This window comes from Bidens hawaiensis, unplaced genomic scaffold (assembly GCF_021521415.1).
Source record: "Bidens hawaiensis isolate Kalapana, Puna unplaced genomic scaffold, B.hawaiensis_p1.1 tig00000458_1, whole genome shotgun sequence".
NCBI lineage: Eukaryota > Viridiplantae > Streptophyta > Magnoliopsida > Asterales > Asteraceae > Bidens > Bidens hawaiensis.
The window spans coordinates 1,334,459-1,356,241 of record NW_027491030.1 but is presented as its reverse complement, the minus strand read 5'-3'; the positions used below and the strand labels follow the sequence as shown (position 1 = coordinate 1,356,241).

At 34.3% G+C, this 21,783-nt stretch overlaps 3 protein-coding genes and 1 pseudogene across 3 annotated transcripts; 1 reads left to right on the top strand and 3 right to left on the bottom strand.

Moving 5' to 3' along the window:
• Positions 1–1,782: 1,782 nt before the first annotated feature.
• LOC143627786 (putative WRKY transcription factor 70) lies at positions 1,783–3,686 on the top strand. The gene is made up of 3 exons (XM_077097531.1): positions 1,783–2,276; positions 2,760–2,861; positions 3,199–3,686. The coding sequence occupies exons 1-3, from the start codon at positions 1,960–1,962 to the stop codon at positions 3,587–3,589; spliced, it is 810 nt and encodes a 269-aa protein (XP_076953646.1). The 5' UTR covers positions 1,783–1,959; the 3' UTR covers positions 3,590–3,686.
• A 707-nt stretch (positions 3,687–4,393) lies between these two features.
• LOC143625358 (F-box/FBD/LRR-repeat protein At4g26340-like) lies at positions 4,394–7,801 on the bottom strand (the record flags this gene model as incomplete). Its single annotated transcript, XM_077095706.1, has 3 exons — positions 4,394–5,059; positions 6,629–6,772; positions 6,920–7,801. Coding segments are annotated over 3 exons (1,335 nt in total), but the record flags the coding sequence as incomplete, so codon positions are not given.
• A 2,288-nt stretch (positions 7,802–10,089) lies between these two features.
• On the bottom strand, positions 10,090–12,685 carry LOC143625351 (F-box/FBD/LRR-repeat protein At4g00160-like). Its single transcript, XM_077095704.1, has 3 exons — positions 12,506–12,685; positions 10,675–11,262; positions 10,090–10,398 (listed from the first exon to the last, which is right to left on the bottom strand). The coding sequence occupies exons 1-3, from the start codon at positions 12,539–12,541 to the stop codon at positions 10,090–10,092; spliced, it is 933 nt and encodes a 310-aa protein (XP_076951819.1). The 5' UTR covers positions 12,542–12,685.
• Positions 12,686–15,128: 2,443 nt separating this feature from the next.
• On the bottom strand, positions 15,129–18,232 carry LOC143625338 (F-box/FBD/LRR-repeat protein At4g26340-like; annotated as a pseudogene).
• Between the last annotated feature and the right edge of the window lie 3,551 nt (positions 18,233–21,783).

The following is a 21,783-nucleotide window of genomic DNA, read 5'->3' as shown; positions in this document are numbered from 1 at the left end:
ATATGGTCCGCAATGACGCGCGGTGTTGATTCACGCCAGGGCTCATGGATGGCCGCGCGGTGCAGATCCGCGGCGGCGCACATGTATGGCGCCTTGATGGCGGAGACAGCCCCGACGGAGCTGAATAGAAGGAGGCGGAGTCTATCTGGCCAGCACTGTTTTGATGAGATTTGTACAGGACATCCCTGGATGACAAGACAATTGAAGCTGGCCAGCACCATCCTCTTTTTTTTTTTTTTGTAAGGTAACAGATCTAAAAGCTTATTTTTTGCATTATGAACTCGTATATGAAGATTTCTGCGCCGGATCTTGGCTGTATTGCCGGAAAAAATGCAAATCTTGCACCGTGAGAATTTTTGGCCACCGAAATAAAGTAGATCTGGTCGTCACGGTCAGATCTAATTAAAACCGTCACAGATCCGGAGCGTTATTGTCCGAATCTGGAACTTTTTCTGAAAAATTATCAGATCTGAAAAGGTTTTCAGATTTATTTCACCCTCTCGTTCTTCCAAAAAGCAGATCTAGAAGTCAAAAAAGGAGAGTCGAAGATGCGGCTCGTTTTCGATGTGGCCCCACGGATAGATCTGAGAACCGAAACGAAAATCAAGACGTGGTTCGTTGCCGTCCCACGGATGGCGCCAATGAAGAAACATGAAATGAATATGACCTGATCCATGACGATGTTCCCCGGTCTTGGAGATGAACGAACCACGACTCGATATTCTTCTCCGGTAGCTTGAGATCTAACCAAATCTCGGATCGTCTTCTCTGCTCAGATCTGCAATGGCTTTTGGGGGTGTGGAGGTGACTGCTAAGAAATCTCGAGGATCTTTTGTTTACAGACACAAAAATGGTTATGGTGGTGGCCCTTATTGAGAACAACAACAACCCTTCATAAGGAGGTGGAGACCTCCTTATATAGGGAGCCTCATGGCCACCATCATGGTACCCTAATGGGCCTAGCCCAGTTAGGGTTACCTCCACAAAACCCCCTCAGCCCAATAATATTGTATTAGTCCATATAATAAAATAAGCCAAACATAATAAATTAAGGTCGTAAGCCGGGTTTAGTACCATACCCCTACAAGCCCCCCAAGTCCAGTGTTACAAAATCTATTCACACTATACAAGATTACAAACTAATTATATGTATCAATACTATTTGTAAAATAAAATTTTAAGTTTTATATAAATTTAAACAAAAGTGTTCTCTTTAAAACATTAGTTGGTTGGTACCCTACAGACTAGTTGTCAATTAATCGCTATGCGGTCAAAATTAATAATTTTGGTATATATGTATATTGAAAAATTATATATAAATTCCAATCTGTTCAATCTTTAGTCCCAAACCCACTACTCAACTAGCGCCTAATGAGCATGGTCGGCTCAACCTTTTGGAGGCCTAAAACGAAACGAGGATTCAAGGCATTTCTGAAATTTATTGTTACAAAGCAAAACCACTAATCACGTATACGTTTCTCTTTTCAAATAACTTAGGCGTCATTTTCATCATTTATTATGTTTTTTTTAACTTTTAGCTAATTTTTATCTTTTATTTTGGTCTAACTTTCGTCTAAATTGAAAGCCTTATTCAAATAAAGGTCGTCCTAGCTTGATTTTACTTCCGGTAAAAACTCAAGACGGCCCTATAACACCACCCTTATCGCCTTACATAAATGTATGATGTATCAAGTTAAAGGCCAAGATTCAATGATAAAAGATAGAAGGTGACGTCACCCATGCTTATGTCATTCTTCCAGTTATGTACATTCAAATTATTGAAATTTCTAAGAAAGTCTTAGGCTATTTCTAGTTACCTTCCTCAATCACCCACACCTCTCACACACATGTGTTTATATATGTACACATATATTAAAAAATATGTGACCAATAACTTGAGTTCACTTGCATTTGTTTACATGTGAATGTGTGAGATCACAAACTAATAATAATAATAATATGGAGGAAACTTTAACACCCAACAAGAAAAGATTGATAAGTGAGCTGATTAAAGGAAGAGATTGTACTAAACAGCTTCAGAATCTACTAGTTCATCAGAGAGTTGTTGATGGTGGGCCAGTGTCAGCTGAAGATCTCTTGATGACAATAATTGGATCTTTCTCCAATAGTCTTTCCACCTTGAGTTCCGGTGAATTATGCGTGGCTCCGAAGACGGCGTATTTGGGATCGGCTTGTTCGGGTGAGCGGACTTTGGATTTAGGTGAAAGTGAGAAGAAACCGGCGGTGAAGGACCGGAGAGGATGTTACAAGAGACGGTAAGAACTAGGAATTAATTCGTTAGTTATTCTAAGTTTATAGGCAGATCCTAGCATTATTGTCAATTGTTTTAGAGATTGTGTGCTTAATTGGACAATTCACACATGTTCCATCATTTCTAATATAGGAATAATAATTATACATACCCAACGAGCATCTTTCCTGACTTTACACTCTTTATGATCCGTCATAAGAAATGAAACACAAATGAGTTTTTTTTACTCATAGACAAACAGTGACATAGGTTTGTAATGTTTTTAGGACCTGCCATTTGAAATGACATATAGTCTAGAAACCGAAACATATTCATCTCTTTCCTTGCAACCACTCAAGCATGTGAATATTTCATTTCTTTTTATAAAAAGTTCACAAAGCCTGGCATGCACCATCCTTGTTAATTTGTTATGTACTTGTGTTTACACTAACGTACATGTAAAGTTGCACTATGTACAACTTCTTAAGGCTTGGTTATTATTTTGCAGGAAGACAGAAGATTCAAGGATTAAAATTGTGGATACTATTGAAGATGGGTGTGCTTGGAGGAAATATGGACAGAAAGAGATTCTTGATGCTAAATTCCCAAGGTGCCACTTGTTCATATTTATTGTAATATTTTATTTAATTATATTCACCTTTAAAACCAAACTCTTCTATTTAAAGTTTAGGCCACTGGTTTCATCTTTTCTCGAACTTATAATATAAGTGGCTATGTTGTGACGAGACGAGTGTGCCATAAAACCAAAAATTATATAATTTTTGGACGAACTCTTACATTGAAGTTTCGGCTTGTGACAGTTGAGTTAGAAAATACAAGACTACTTAAAACAAAAACTTCATCTAAATTATGCGGACTTGTTTTCGTTAAAGTTCATAACAAAGTTTTAGTTATTTTATATATTAACAAAAAATTTTTGTTTGCAGATGTTATTATAGATGTACATATAAAGATGAGGGATGCAAGGCATTAAAACAAGTCCAAAAACTAGAAGACGAGCCAGAAATGTTTCATATCACATATCTTGGGTCACACACATGCCAAAATATGAAAAAGAAAACACAGATGTTCTCGCACTCAGAAGATCTTAGTTTTTTTCTACTTAATTTTGAAGGCTCGAAAACTAGTTGTTCACCAAGTAGCCTCTCGACTATCACAAACGTCTGTATCACCCCCTCACTAGAGCAAGAAGATTATTCAAATAATCATGACACATCATCCAATTATTCATGGAAGGACATGATTGGTAATTTGGAGCCATCCTATGATGATATCTTCAAAGATGGTATTTCTATGGATGATTTTAATCTTTGTTAAAAGTGAGAATACATAATTTGAGTTTGTTTAAATAACAAATTCATTTAGTATAGTTTAAACATGGGTTGGGTAGATGACAAAGTGTATTGGAACGTTGTGACATGATCATCATAATGCATGTATGGTGTGGTACAAATAATTACACTTTATATATCTTATCATGTTTATGTACTTATGAGATAAAAGGTGGGTCCTAATTTTGATTGTGCATGAACCATGAGGAAAGGAAACTATAGAGAAAATCATAAAAGTAAAATTAGTTTATGCCTACAAAGAAAATAATAATACAAATATATATATGCCATTTGCCTATGAGTTTATATAGTTATCTGCCTAACTATTGAATTATGGTATAAATAGGCATTTGCGCGAGTTATATCAATATTTTTACGATTGACCCGCCATTGAACCGACCGTGTTATAGTTTAATTGTCTAGTCAAACTAATTTAAGTCAAACCGACCGTTATTGGACCGTTATGTGTCCTATGCTGAAGTAATTTTTGTAAAGAATTGCTAGTTGCCCCCACCCCCCTTTCGACATGACTTCAAAGCGCTACAACACCAGTACACTCCTAAATGAAAATCGCCTCTCTACTGATGTGGCGCCACGTGTCGAAAATCTCCCCTATTTTGTAGCCCTCCACTACACATAGGCTAGATGTTACAATGAAGAGTCATGCCAACTTGTCTTATTGAACCTCACAACTTACAGACTCAACTTAGCTGATTCGTGAGTACCTATCTGAAAAAATGATGGATCTTTATTATATGAAGATATGCGGAACGTTGTGAATGATCAGCCGAAGTGGAATGAGCAACCCGCATTTGCATCACCCGACAACCAAAGAGAGCACAAAGGCATTTTCTTTGGCAGACAGTGGAAATCAGATTTGATGGCTAATTAGATACATCTGCAGGATTTTTGTAATATTCTTGGCCAAGACGTTCTAATTAAATTTCAAAACAAGTATGCGATAAATTACTGAATCGATATTGTAATTCAGCAAGCAAACAGCTGATCATTTAAGAAAACTGAAGACAATTACAACAATCTTAAAAAAGAGCAGAAATGTTTAATAGGACGAGCAATCAAGCAGTAACGACTTATACAACATGTAGTAGAAGATGCACTTGCTCTTATTAGATACTTGAATCGCGCATTAGAGTATAGCCAAATTCACACCTGGAGGCAATATTGGTGTGAGTTGGCGCCTGGCAGCAGATCGAGCAGCTTGCTCTCTCTTTGGAAAGTCCTGTTTAGGAAAATCTTTCCCAAAAGCTAGACAGTAAGGATCTATCACGATTTCCTTTAGCGCAGCAGCACTCTCTATGACATGCACAGCAAGTTCAAGGTCACTGACTCGACCATAATATCCAATTATTTTAAGAAGCTTCAGGTGTTTATGACCTTCCGGAGCGACGACTAGTCTTGCTTTTCTTCTTTTTTTCATTGGCGTAAACCAATGTAGCTGCAAAACGAAGATAACGTGGTAATCACTTTATATTATTACTGGCACACTGTAAGAGTGAGTTTTATTGAACGAATCATTAAAGCGAAGTAAATTGACTCGTTCAGTAGGTTTTAATATGGTTCGGACATTATCTATATTATGTTCGTTCGCAAGGAGGAACTTTGATTAAGGGGATTGAGTTATTAGTTTCATATAGTAAGCTAATTTCTTTGCTTGAAAAACATAATTTTGAATGTGGTTTTAGATTTGTATTTATTTTCTGGAAACATTGTTGCAGATTGCAGAAGATGCAGTCAATAAATTGGTTTTGTAGGTGTTTTTATATGCTAGAAAACATTGGTACATTTCTACGAAGGAATACCGGAATAGAATCTTTTTGGTCGAGTATATATAATATTACCAATGTTTAAAGGGTATATATGGAATTCTTAATAAAGGTATAACAACCATTTCTTAAATTGGTTTTAATAATATGGACAAATATGATGTTTTAACCAGTTTCTAAGAGTATATATATATATGATATTTTAAGTTTTACAATCACTTTTTGAGAAATTATGTGTAATGGTTTGGGTCAAGCCTATGCACATCTAGGCGGTTATTTAAAACAATCGGACATCTAGTCAATTCACTCCATTCACAAGTGAATTCAACTACTCGAGACGTGTCTGACACACATTTCAAGGAATTGCTTAGGTGGAAAGCGAGTTCATTAAGTTCCCTTGCATTCGAAGGGAACTAAAAAAAGATATAGCTTGAATTCGCTTGCGCAGGGAGTTCTTAAAGTCATTATTCCAGTTTACAATTTGACTAATTAGTTTACAACCCACCATCCGGTTTAACTCATTTAAATACAAAGGTTATACGGGACTTGTTCGTGTTATACGATATCAAAAATCTCAAAGGGTTGAACTTTTTATGTGATTAAATATATTAATTGTGTTCGGGTTAAGAAATTTAACCTTTGAACCCGAAAAAGTTTCCAACTTTGGTTATTTGCCTTTAATTTAAACGTATTAAGACATATATATATATGATCAGGATCATGAGAGAACCTTTTTGAAATTGAGAACTATTTTGGACCACAAAAAACCCAAAAGTAAAAAAAATCATAAAATAAAAAAAACACAAAAATCAAAAAAGTATAAAAACCAAAATTCTTATTTTATCATCCCGGTTTCATAAAAAAAAAACTCGGTTTAGCTAAATTATATACACATATGTATATTTACATGTTTTTTTTGTACACATGTGTATAATTTAAGATAAAATGATACTGTACATATGTGTATATTACGTAACTAAAGATTATATAAAATTATACATATGTGTATAATACGACGTTTTTTTTTTGTTTTTTTTGTATTTTTTTTATTGAAACCGGAATGAAATATAAGAATTTTGGTTTTTTTACCTTTTTAAAATTTTTATTATTTTTTGTTTTATGATTTTTTTAAATATTTTTTTTAAATGTGTTTTTAGTGGTCCAAAATGGTTCTCAAAGTTTCTCAATTTGCAAAGGGTTCTCTTAGGATCCTTACCCTATATATATATCACAATACTTACAGATATAGAAAAAATCTCCAATCTTGGACAGGCCCGAGCTATTGAAGTGAACTCTAGTAAACTATCATCTCCTTTCGCGGGCATTAGCAGCGTTAATTTCCTCACATTTGGAAATTTAATAATGGCATTAACATCTAAACCTTCCTGGGAAATAAATGAAAACACACAATCTTTTAGTAGGTTCATAGCCTCATGCGCTAGTAAACCAAAAGTATCAAATGCAACTGGTATAAACACGTTTGTTAAACAGTTTATTAAAGATTATAAACATATTAGAGAAGAATTGCTAACCTCTATAGTGATGTCCAAGGTAAGAATCTGAATGTAGGCAGCACAAGATGAGAGCTGACTGAACACATTATACTCTAATCCTACACTAACGTCACTCATATTAAGTTCTCTAAGCTTCGGAAGGTCAGTGAGACGGAATTCTATGTCGACTGGACCACTATATATAAATGCCACAAGGTCGAAACCATATAAAGAGATGGATTCGAACCCAGTGCAATCCACTAGCATAAAGTACTTCAAGTTAATGCCCTGTCCACCAACACGAATATGAGTGAACAAATGCGAGGTAATCACTCCAAGCTTTACAAGATGTGGAGAATTCTTTAACAATACGTCCAGGGTTGATTCGTCCACGTTGATACCGTTCAAGAAGATTTCTTTAAAAGACATCGTATTCACAGCCATAGCATTTAAGGATGGTAGTAACCGTAGATTATAGTTTTTGGCTAGATCACGTGTTTTGGCAATAAAATCCAGTTTAAGCTTCTCAACTTTTTTTTCTAGAATAAACTGAATCCACTTATCAATATGTTCGGAATAACTACCATCCACGTCGAACGTAATAAGAAACTCTTTAACCGTTGAGGAGCTGTGACTGCCGATGACATTATTCACCTGGTTGATGAACTTACCACGCTCTAAACCACAAAGCGTCTCATCTTTGCCCATCTTGTTTATAGCTTCAGTACCATTGAACTCCAGTCGAGTCAAGTTATGCCACAAGTGCCTCCATCTTGTGGAGAGACTGCCCGTGACCACGGCATCTTTTAAAATCAAACGAGATAGGATCGTAAGAAGATCGTCGTCTGGCATTTTGCTGATTTCATCATTCAAATTTGGCCATCCACGACCCCCCTTCACGTAGAAATACAAGTCATCAATTCACAGTTAATAATAATTAATTAATACTCGCATACACGAATGAAACAGTAAATTAATAAACCTAATGTACGGGTTGATAATATGCAAAATTCAATGTTGAAATCACTTGATAATTCCGGTATTGTCACATGATCAGTGTACTCGTGCGCCTTACAGATTTTAATCAATCAGTGAATAATAATCCGTAGGTAAATAAGGGTGATTTGCGATTACAATATACACAAATGAAGCAGTAAAAACCTAATGTACGAATCCAGCAACATTCACATAACTAAAACCCTAAGAACAATAATATGCAAATTCAGTCTTGATAATTAATCGATATGGTCATATGAACAGTGTATTCGCGTGCCTTACAGATTTCAATCAATCAGTGAATAATATATCATTAGGTAAATAACGGTGATTTGCGATTACAATACGTACACAAATGAAGCTAGCAGTAAATAACATATTGTACGAATCGAGCAACGTTCACATAACTAAAACCCTAAGAAGAATAAATAATATGCAAAATTCATTGTTAAATTTACATCACTTGATAATTATTCAGCTATCATGTCGATTTAGGTAAACAATATTAAATACATGCACAACTGAAGCAGTAAACATAATTTACGGACAGTGCAATTTTGATATTACCGAAACCCTAGATCGATGATATACATTAACATTAGGAATAAACGATCGCAACACAGTCCTAGCAAAATTCAGTGGTTAAACTTAAACACTTAATTTTAGGTTGAATTTTAATCGACAAATATTTAACGTCAAAATCAAAATGCATAACATGAAACTACAAAATTCAACTGCAAATAAATAATAAATAAATTAATCACCTTCTTTTTGTTTTGAGAAGCTGAAGATCGAAGCCTTTTGTTTTTCATTTTGTGAAGACGAAAATAACGAATGAGTTGGACACTTGGACACAGCAACGTGTTTTCGGCTTTATATTAATTAAGCTGCTGATTGCCATTGGGCCTTCAATTTCGGTCCAAAACGGTCAATTAAGATTGCAATTGGGCCTTGATTTTTGGTCCAACACAACATATATTACGGCTTATTTATAAACATGTTGTCAACAGCATTTCCAAAAAGAGTCAACCCAAGATATAGGTGCACAAACCGGTTTGGTTTGGTAAAAAAAGTCAAATCCGGATTTGACCGGTTTTTATTTATTTAGTTCGGGTTTTGACCGGTTTAGGTTTGGTTGAACTGGTTTCGAACCGCTTTTGGTGGAGAAAATTACAAATCGGTTTTGAGCCTACAGTTTCAATCGGTTCGATTTTCAGGTCGGTTTGATTAACCGGTTTATTTGTCCATCTCTGACCCAAGATATGTTATGACATATAGATAATTCGGTTTTGATTCTCTTTAAAAAAAGGTAGTCTTTTTACATAATATTTAAACGTTAAACATGAAATTAGATATGTTATAAAAAACTTTCTTTTGTGTTTATTATTATTATTATTATTATTATTATTATTATTATTATTATTTGTTTTGGTTCGTATTAGGCTTTGAAACTACAACCGAATTGGTAAAATTGTAAAATTATTTATCACATAACTAAAAACGGATTTCATAGCTCTTTTTTATGTTCATCTCGAACTCCAAAATTTTAAGAGATTCTCAGAGACGGCCCTGAACAATACATGTCATGCTAGTTTTTTATATACCACCTATTTAATGTTCACATACCATGAATCGTTATTATATCTTTTTCATAAAAAAAATAAAATAGGTTAATGTAAGGAAAATAATTGTTATAGTACAAGTGTACAACATGGCAATGTATCACATGTTAATAAAGTTTGTTCTAGCCGGGTCAATTCAGGAATAGCAACACTATTGATTGTGTTAATAAAATATATACATAACATATTGTACGAGATAATTGTAACTGGATTATAAGAGATCTTTTTTACATTTACACCACCTATCATTAGTTACTTTTAAGTCCTAAACCTATATAAGTTATATAAAAGTTGCAGATATGAGAACGGATAAGAGATCTACCGCCGAATGTATAGTGGTTTAAGTGGATGTTAACGAATCCACCATACGTGTATTCCTTGACGTCATACCACTTTGCTTTCCACTAATTGCTTGCTTGGTGATCATTGCTTGCAAGTTGCATATAAAAAGCTAATAATAGATGTTACAAAAAAGAGTCATACCACATTGTAATTTAGCAAACAAACAAAAAGTAGATCGTTTTTAAGATGAAGCCAAAGCAGAAACGATGTACCACGCTCCCATAACTTGTTAGGTACTTAAATGGCGCATTAAAGTGTAGCCAAATTCACACCAGAAGGCAATTTTAGTGTGAGCTGACGCCTGGCAGCAGATCGAGCAGCTTTCTCTCTCTTCGAAAAGTCCTGTATAGGAAAATCTTCGCCAGAAGCATGGCAGCAAGGATCTATCACGATTTTTTTGAGTCCAACAGCATTGTCTATGACATACACAGCAAGCTCAAGGTCACTGATTCGACCACAATATCCAATTATTTCAAGCAGCTGCAGGTGTTTATGACCTTCAGGAGCTACAACACGTTTTACTTTCCTTTTCACTTTCATTGGCGTATACCAATGTAGCTGCAAAACGAAAATAACATTGTAGTCACTTTATATTATACAGACCTGCTGTAGGAGTGAATTTTATTGAACAAACCATTAAACCGAAGTAAACTGACCCATTCAGTAGGCTTATGACAAAATTAGTATTTTAGATGTCAAATATATATTAATTTGATTATCTGTGTCGCAGACATTACATATCCCATAGTTGACAAGAATCTACCTTGAATTATCATCATACATATATTGGTAAACCGCGTTTGATTTTAGGTTCAGATATGTAAATGTAAATACGATTTTTTGTGTTTGGTAGCTAGATATTATTTTAAGCTTTACAAGATGCGGAGAATTTTTTAACATTATGTTTAGGGTTGGTTCGTTCAAGTTGACACCGTTCAAGAATACTTCATTTAGAGACAACATCTTCACAACCATTGCACTTGATGATGGAAACCGGAAATCATAGTTTTCATCTTCATCGCGGTCTTGGTCCATTAAACGCAGTTCAAGCTTCTCAACTTTCTTTTCTATAGCAAACTGAATCCATTTATCAATATCTTCAGAATAAGTATCATCCAAGTCAAAGGTAATAAGAAACTCTTTAACCGTTGGGTTGTTGTGGCTGTTGATGACATGATTCACCTGCTTGATGAACTTACGCCGCTCTAAATCACAGAGAATCTCATCATCGGCCATCTTATCTAAAGTTTCAGTACCATCAAAGTTCAGTTGGCTCATCTTACGCCACAAGTGCTTCCATCTGGTGGAGAGACTGCCTGTGACCACAGCATCTTCTACAATCAAACGAGATAGGATCATAACAAGAACATCATCTGGCATTTTGCTGATGTGATCAACCATATTTTGTGGTCCACAATCCCCCTTCACAAATGCAAGTCATCAATTAACAGTTAAGGATACTTGCATACAAAAGTCACACAGTAAACCTAATGTACGGATTGTTCAACTCCAGTGTTTAAATCACTTGATAATTAATAGGTCTGTAAACGAACAAAACGTTTAGTGAACTGTTCGGTTATGTTAGTTTATATATTAAATAAACGAACATGAACAAAAATTTTGTGTTCGTTTAATTAATCGAACGAACATGAGCACATGTTCCGTTCGTTCATGAATGTTCTCTTATGTCTGTTTATTTATGTTCGTTTATGTGTTAACAGAAAATAATGAATTATTATCTGAATGAATCATCTACTTAAACATCTTATATTTGTTAATTTGTGTTCATTAACATTTGTTCATATATATCCATTTATGTCCGTTTATCTTTGTTCGATTATGTTCGTTTAAATTTTAAACAAACGAACACAAATGTTCATTTTTTAAATAAACGAACATGAAAACAAATATTTGTTCAATTAAGTGTTCGTGTTTATTTGATTCGTTTGCAGGCTTTTATTATTCACATTGATGAATAAATCGGCCTCAATCTCTAGGCTCTGCCGATTTTATTTGTGTTCGTGAACACATTCATTTCCTTAATGAACGAACGCGGACATAAAATCTCGTTCGGTAAGTGTTGGTGAACAGATTATTTTCCTAACAAACGAACATGAGCAAGGCCTCGTTCATGTTCGTTTATTAATTAAGCTCTGGTCATATGAACAGTGTATACACGTGCCTTACAGATTTCAATCAGTGAATCTGCAGGAAAACGATACTGCTGGTTAATGATCACAATATACACTCGCATACACAAATGAGTAGTAAACCTAATGTACGAATCGAGCAACATTCACATAACTGAAACCCTACGAAGAATATATAATATGCAATATTTTAGAGTTAATTTACATCACTTGATAGTTATTCAGCTATCGTGTGCGCCTTACGGATTAATCTCAATCAATCAGTGAATAATAATATACGATTGCATACACAAATGAAGCGATAACCTAACGGACGGACTGTGCAATTTTAACATCACTAAAACCCTAAGAACGATAATATACATTTTTTTTAGTAATAAACGATCACAACACACAATCATTGCAAAATTCACTTGAGAAAATGACCGAAAATTAACTGGAGAAAAAAACCAACTAATCGTTAGTTAAAAAAAAAAACTGGAGAAAATGAATAGTAATAATAATAATAATATCACCTTCTTTCGAGAAGATTGAAGCCTTCTGTCGTTCATTGTGAGTGCTTGTAAAACGGTGAACGTTTTCTAATGGAATCTGACGATTGCAATTAGGCCTTGATTGATTTCGTTCCAAAACCGTCAATTAATATTCAAAACCTATTGTTTCCTTAATTAAACTCTTTATTATTTACATTTAAGGCAATGGTTACATTCACACTCGTAACTACAGATCAAATATTACTATTAGGTTATTTTGTGAATGAGCTGCAAATTACGACACATGGTGCCCATTCAGCAAATGATAAGAATTTATTTTTGGGGTGTAATGATATGCTAATATATATATATACACACACTATATATATATAAAGCATGAGTGAGGGACCTCTTAAATTTTAAGAGGTACCAAATTTGTTGCTTTAAGTACAAATCACAATGCATATGATTAAGACATTTTAGGGACAATTTTGTCTTTTAGCAAAAATAACGTACGGTTATTTTTAAATTATTCAATAATAATTACAAATTTGGTCATTTAACTTTAAATACATTTTGTTAATTTTAGAATAATTACCAACTACCCCCATGACGTTTAAACGTTTATAATTTTTTCACACGTTAATATTATTTAAAAAACATTATACCATAAAAACGAGTATTTTATTGTTTTTATTTTGAGTATCGTATTGCTATATTTTTTTCATTTTAAAAACTTAATGTGTTACGTGATTACCATTAAGAACCGGCAAAACGGGTCGGGCGGGTTCGCCATTCGGGTCATGGGTCTAAAAGGTTAAGGTTCGAATGGGTCGATACACAAAAGGTTAATTTGGTTTGGCTCGGGACGAGTTTGGGTCAAAAGGGGTTAAATCAGTACGGATTTCGGGTTATAACATTATCATGCGGAACGGGTGGTTGGTCAAGACTCATTCAATGTAGTGTTAAATACATGATTGCGCGCGTACAGTCGTTTGACGTGCTTACTGACACCTTACACCAGTTGAGCTTTCATTGCCGCATTACGAGCATATTATCGCCGGGTTACGTGTATACTGTTGTGAAGTCACGCACTTGCTGAAACGGTAACACGGTTATGCGTTCGATGTCATGTTTGCGTACATACCCCGCTGCATCGTGCGGACACCCAGCTAGTATATATATAGATATATATATACCACACACAAACATATATAATAATAATAATATAAATATATATATACATACATACAATACACACACATCACATATACATCTCAGGCGATAAGAAGTTCTCGCCACCGCCCAAATCGCCCACGGGGACGGTGTTGTCGCCCCTCTCTCGCCCCAATCCGTCGCCCACTACGCTTGCCTTATATTACCAGTTTTTATCCATCGTATTACGGGTTTGTTTTACATTATTTGTTTTTTTAATATTTATATACTATATTGGAGTTTAATTTTATTTATTGTAAGGAAATTTATACAATACTTAGTTTGATGATAAAAGAGTTTCACAAAAAACTAAGATATTATAACTCAGTTTAAAAGTTATCTGATTTAGTGAGATCCAAGACCCTCTTATTTTATTTACTATAAAATTGCTTCTTAATCATTAATAATATTTTTTTAAAAAAAATCATATGATATTATATCTTATTATATAGGATTTTCATATCAATAATTTGGTGAGAATAAGTTTTAATTTAAAGAGATGTTATAACTCGTTTAAGGAATATCTGAGTTTGATAAGACTCATACCCGTGAATTCGGGTCATATGCATGAGAAGTCACCATTTAAAAATCAAGCAAATCTGGTTACTCCAAAAAAAGGGGGAGCGGCCACATCGCGACACAGTAAGATTTTTATGGTTTCGTTTATATATTATTATTATTATTATTATTATTATTATCATTTCTTTTGGTTTGTATCAGGCTTTAAAACTACAACAGAATTGGTAAAATTGTAAAATTATTTATCACATAACTAAAAACGGATTTCACAGGCTCTTTTTTATGTTCGTCTCGAGCTCTAAATTTTAAGGGATTCTTAGAGTCGGTCCTGAACAACGCATGTCATGCTAGTTTTTTATATACCACCTATTTTATGTTCACATACTATGAATCGTTAGACTAATATATGAGAACAACTCCTAGAGTTGTATAATACTCATATATAACATAAGTTAATAAAGTTAATATATTATGATTAAATAAATTTGATTAAATCTACATACATCTAAAATCACAAAAGGAGAAGTGGCTAGTTGATTCGAGAGGATTACTCAGCTGAAAAACGATGATGGGTCAGTCGAAGTGCGAAAAACAACTCGCGTTTGCAGTACCCAACAACCGAAGAGAACATAAAGGCGCCGTCTTCTTTGGCAGGACTACATCACACGAGTGAAAATCATATTTGACTGTTGTAGGTTTTTTCTTTTACATATTTTGGGTCAGAGGCATGCTAATTAAGTTTCAAAACAAATATATGCAGTAAATTACTTAATTGATATTCTAATATAGCAAACAAACAACTGATCATTCAATAAAACTAATTAAAAACAAAGAGATGACATAACAGTTAACAAAAAGTAGAAAGTTTTTAAGATGAAGCCAAAGCAATCAAAGCAGAAACGATGTTGTACCGCGCTCCCATAATGGTGTATTAGAGTATATCCAAATTCACGCCTGGAGGCGATATTGGTGTGAGCTGACTCTCGGCAGAAGATCGAGCAGCTTGCACTCTCTCCGAAAAGTCCTGTTCAGGAAAATCTTCCCCTTCAGCATGGCAGCAAGGATCTATCACGATTTTTTTGAGTCCAACAGCATTGTCTATGACATACACAGCAAGCTCAAAGTCACTGATTCGACCATAATATCCAATTATTTCAAGCAGCTGCAGGTGTTTATGACCTTCAGGAGCTACAACTCGTCTTACTTTCCATCTTTTTTTCATTGGCGTAAACCAATGTAGCTGCAAAACGAAAATAAAGTGGCAATCACTTTTTCAAAAGTCTCGAAGGGTGAACTGTTTTATATAATTAAAAAATATGAGTCGTGTTCGGGTTAGCAATTTAACCCTTGAACCCGAAAAATTTCCGACCCTGGTTATTAAAAAAATATACTATTAAAACATTTATAGAACAAACACTTACAGATATTGAAAAAGTCTCCAATCTTGGACAGGCCCGAGCTACTGAAGTGAACTCTAGTAGACTTTCATCTTCTTCCGCTCCCATTAGCAGCTTTAATCTCTTCACATTTGGAAATTTTATAATGGCATTAACATCCAAACCTTTCTGAAAAGAAACATAAAAACACATGATCTTTTAGTTTATACCCACAATAATACAAATACGTACAAATACAAATACATAATTGTAGAACTTCAACATTCAAAATTGTTTATATTAATGTTTTACATCAAAATAGAAGGCAAACAAGCAACAAGCCGCGCCACTAGCCCGTTTTGGATAGCAAAACTAAGTCTTTAAATAGCTACATTCATTATTATGCATAACTTGTTGGACTCAACTAAGTAGGTGCAGCAGGGGCGGACCTACTGTGTAATGAAGGGGGGCGGCCGCCCACCTCAAAATTTTATCTTCTTTAAGTATATATGCGATTTATTTCAACCGCCCCTCATAAAATTTTGAGACCGCCCCCCATTAGCGGAACTACTGGAGGATCCCGGTGAAAGAGAAGAAAAAATTATAAATTTTGGAGTTTTTCTGACTGGCTAATGTCTACAAAGTGGCAATGGCATGAGGCATAACACAGAAACGAAGAAGAAGATGAATAAAGAGGATGAAATTAAAGAGAGAGAAAGATGGAGTTGACAAATATTACTTGACTTTTAGGTTCTTTCCATTTAATAATGCATCTTTCCTCTCTCACATAAGTACAGATTATAAAAGAAAAAAAAAACTTTAATTGTTGTGGGCCTTTCAAAAAAGAAATCTACATATTATAAAATTTGAAACTTATTATTCTCACTTTTGATTTTTATTAATTTATCGTATGATAATATAATTCAACGATAATTTTATAGTTAATATAATATAAACTTTTTATACATTTTCGTATGAAGAAGTATCTTTCAAAAAACAAATCGATCTTTAATGGTTCATCTGACCATTTTAATTGATTATTATAAACATTTTAATCATTTTATAAACTAAGCTTAATAATTAGTTAATCTTTTTTTTAACGACCAACAAACATAGAATGCCTAGGTACTCCGTACATGATGAGCCAATGGCTAAACGCCGACCCAACCCAGCCGTACGAAGCCCTTAAGTGCCTCCAAGTTATCTCCAGTCCCGAAGAATAGCCACTCACCCGAAAACTCACTGGTGGTAAAACCCGGATGTCCTCATGCATGATCGAACTAAAGATCACAAAGATCCCAGTCTTACTTAATTGAGTCACCCATGTCCCCTCAAAATGTTTTAAGTGAGAATTGAACTTAAGTCTCCATCAGTTAACCATTTAAATGAATAAATATTTGACCTATGTGTGTTGGTGTGTATTTGTTAACTAATAGTTTATATATATTAGTTGTATTTGTTATAGTGTAACTAACAGCTTTTAAAATATAAAAGTTTGTATAGAGTAATGTGAATTTCTTTCATTGATATCTAATCACGAATGTTATAATATAATTATACATTTGAGATTTAACTTAGTTTTATTATTTTACTTGACCCGCCCCGCCCTGAGATTTGCTTACCATTAAACATAACAATCGGCTTCAAAAAAAATTTCGCCCCCCATAGAAAAAATTTATGGGTCCGCCACTGAGGTGCAGGTGGTATAAATGTGTGTTGGTTGTCAATGAATGTTTTCTCGTGTTTAGTAACTTTGCATGAAGCAGATTAATAAAGATTATAAACATGTTAAAGAAGAATTACTAACCTTTGGACTCCACATGTCCAAGATAAGAACCTCAAGGTAGGCAGCACAGGATGAGAGCTGACCGAACACGTTATTCTCTAATCCTAAACTAACTTCATCCAAATCAACTTCTCTAAGCTTCGGAAGGTCAGCGAGATGGAATTCTATTTCTGGACCACAATATGTGAATGTTACAAGGTCGAAACCATATAAAGAGATGGATTCGAACCCAGAGCTATCCACTAGCTTAAAATGTTTCAAGCTAATGTCCCGTCCACCAATACGAATATGTGGGTACAATTGCGAGGCATACACGGTAAGCTTTACAAGATGTGGAGAATATGCTAACATTATGTCTAGGACTGGTTCGGTTCAGTTGACACCGTTCAAGAAAACTTCTTTTAGATACAACATCTTCACACTATATGGTGAAAGAAATAAATCGTAGTTTCTAACTTCATCGCGGTCTCTTAAACGCAGCTCAAGCTTCTCGACTTTCTTTATCAGAGCAAACTGAATCCATTTATTAATATCTTCAGTATAAGTATCATCCAAGTCAAAGGTAATAAGAAACTCTTTAACCGTTGGGTTGTTGTGGCTGTTGATGACATGATTCACCTGCTTGATGAACTTACGCCGCTCTAAATCACAGAGCGTCTCATCATCGCCCATCTTATCTAAAGTTTCGGTACCATCAAAGTTCAGTTGGCTCAAATTACGCCACAAGTGCTCCCATCTTGTGGAGAGACTGCCTGTGACCACCGCGTCTTTTACAATCAAACGAGATAGGATCATTAAACGGACATCATCTGGCATTCTGCTGATGTGATCATTCGAATTTAACGGTCCATGATCCCCCTTCACAGATGCAAGTCATACACAGTAGAACACTCGCGTACATGATAATCGAACTGGAAATTAACCGAAAACCAAAATAATCGAAAAGTGGTAATCGGTTATTTTTTGTAGACTCTTTTAACCAAAAGTAACAGAAACCAAAACATATTTTCATATATTTCTAGCTTGTATACCTCCATTGCTTGTATATCATGTTTTATATCTCCATTTCATGTATTCTTGCATCCATTTCATGTATTTCTATGTAAAACATTTAGCCGAAATTTAATTTTGGTTATTAACTGAACGAAACCGAAAAATTTAACTTAATAAACTGAACTGTCTAACCGAAAACCGATTGGTTAGCTTGGTTGAGGCTAATAACCGAACCGAACGGTGCACACCCCTATCTAGAACAATAATATGCAAAATTCAGTGTGAAATACTTAATAATTCAGCTAGTATTCAACTATTCATGTGCCTTACAGATTTCGATCAGTGAATAATGATCCATAGGTAAACAATGGTGATTAGTGATTACAATACATACATACACAAATCAAATGAAACAATAAGTGAAACCCTAGAATAAAAATAATAATATACATTAAGAATAGACAATGACAACACAATGATATGCATGCAGTGGTTAAATTTAAATAACTTGATTTTAGGTTAAATTAATTATAAGCGACATTTAACTTCAAATTAAAACGCAAACTTGAAATAACAAAGTTTTAAGCGACAAAATGAAGAAAAAGCACCTTCTTTTGAGAAGATCGACATTTTTTGTTTTTCATTTTGCTTGAAGACGACAATGACAAAAGATGAGCGTTGAAGGTTTTATATTAAAACTGGTAACATACGTTTTCAAACCAACTTAAATATTATATATTATATGTGGTTACATATATATACTAGAAAAAAAAGACTAAGATCAAGGCATAACAATAGGCCAAGATCAAGCAAAATAAAGGCTAGTAATTAATATGGACGTTACAAATCAGTAAGTTACAAAATTCAAATTATATTATAAGGGGAACTGAATCTGAATAGCGGGGTCTTAGGAGCGACAACCCCTAATTGGATACAAGGGCAGAGCTCTAGCTACGCAATGTCACCTTGAAAAAAATTTTATTTTTGTTAGTACTGCTTCATTAAAAACTCCTTAGAAAAAGAAAAATGAATTTTATGATTATGTCATAAATAATCATAAGTAATTTTGAGCTTTATCATTATAACAGTTATCTGTAATGATAACTACCATATAGATAAAACATCATTCATATTGTTTTGGTCGACATTTTCTCTCTCTGGTTCTTCTTTCTCACGAATTTCATACTAATTTATTGTCTCAAGTCAGAGTTTTATTCGATTAAAGTATTTTGAAAAACCACCAAAATAACTCTTAATTTAAAAGTTATTATACGACTCTCTAATATTCAAAGTTGCTATTTCAAAATCCCCCAACAAAAACCACACCCAATGCACTTGGTTCGGATCAGGTATAGAAGTAAGTATTTGAAATCCCCCAACAAAAGCAACCCGTTTTCGGCTTTATATTAAGCTAGAGGTGCACAAATCGAGTTTTTCAAATACACGGGTTCGGGTATGGAACCAGGTTCAGGTATGACTGGGTATTCGAAAATTAGGTATTAGCAATACCCGGGTCGGGTTCGGGTATTGTCTCAAAAAACCATACCCTATGAATCGGGTTCGGATCGGGTATAGAACCGGGTATTCTTAAGCTGGGTATCTGAATACCCTATTTTTGGGTATTGAAAAAAACTCTATTTTTGGGTTTTTTTAGCTTTTTTTCGAGTATTTTTCGGATATATATTGGATTTTTTATGGGGTTGCACCTTTTGGATTATTTTTCGAGGTATTTTTGGGTAATATTGGGTATTGATAGGGTATAAAAACCCGGCTCCGGGTATTTGTAAAACCCGGTTCGCTTATGGAACCGTTCAGGTTTTCGGGTATTACCGGGTACAAATCGGGCCCGGTTCCGGGTAGGGGTTTTGGTACTGAAATGCATACCCTATCCGTACCCTACGGATAGGGTCGGGTACGGGTTCGGGTATTAAAAACCCGGGTATAAAAAAAACTGGTTCCTGGTACTTTTATCGGATCCAGTTGCAGGTTTGGGCTTTTTGTCACCTCTATGTTAAGCTGCCGATTGCAATTGGACCTAATTTTTGGTCCAAAACTGTCAATTAAGATTTCATCTGGGCCTTAATTTTCAGTCCAACCCAAACATGTTGTCAACACTCAACAGCATTTCAAAAAAGAGTCATCAACCAAGATTCATAGAGGTGCACAACCCGGTTTAAATCTCAAAATCAGTTTGGGTTGAAACTGGTTTGGTTGAGCCAGCAAGAGTCAAAATCGGTTTACGATTGGTATTGGTTTTGGTTCGGGTTGAAACCGGTTTCTTGACCAAGTCACGATCGGTTTCAATGGTTTTGACTAGTTTTTGCCCAGTTAACCAGTTTGGAACTGGTTTTGGGGGAGAAAATAACAAACCAGCTTCAAATATATGGTTGCAATTGGTTCCAAACTGGTTTCTACATAACCGGTTTTAAATCGGTTCAATTTCGATTCGATTTTCAAGTCGGTTCGATTAATAGATAATCTTTTTAGGAGGGACAATTTTACATATTTCTGCCAAATCCTTCTATTATTAAGTACGGCTGGTACCATTTCGATGTGTTTCGATTTCATATGCCCACCTCCAAATGTCCCGAGATATGTTATGAAGGTTAGAGAATTTGGTTTTGATTCTCTAAAAAAAATAGTCTTTCTACATAATATTTAAACTTTATATATGAAATTAGATATGCTATGAAATTCAGAGAATGTGTTTTTATTTTTATAGAAAAGAAAATTCTTTGTGTTTTTATATCAGTTATTTTAATAACAACCTTTTTATTAATATTCTTTTTTTATTTGGGTTTATATTGGGCTTTGGAATACAACCAATTGGTAAAAGTGTTAAATTATTTAAAACGGATTTTTGAGACCTCTTTTATTATCGTCCCGAGCTACGAAATTAAAAAAAAAAATTAGGGATGGCCCTGAACGCTGCATTTTATCTTTACATACTATTAATCGTTATTATATTCTTGTTCATGAAAATAATAAAATAAGTTAATGTTAGGAAAGTAAATAAAGGAATATAAAAAAAAAATTGTTACAGTACGACATGGCAAAACATCACATGTTAATAAAGTTTGTTCTAGATCGGTCAATTCAGGAATACCAACACTATTGATGTATTAATTAAACATAAAATAAAAAACTAACATACTGATTGTGTTGAAATAAAAAATGGTGGCTGCTATAAAGTAAAAGAGGTTAAGAGGTCACATAACAAGTTGTATATTCTTGTTAACATGAAAGTTGGTAGAAAGACATTATAGTCTTTTCTATACTATAATCTAAAGTATAATCTAATGACAGGCTCTGTCGCTCAAACATGATCTAGGATTAGTGAAATTTGAGCTCGTTTATGATCGGTTTGATCGAGTATTTTTACGAGCCGATCTCGTACAGTTGGACTCGTTTGTACCCCCTAGTTTTATTAA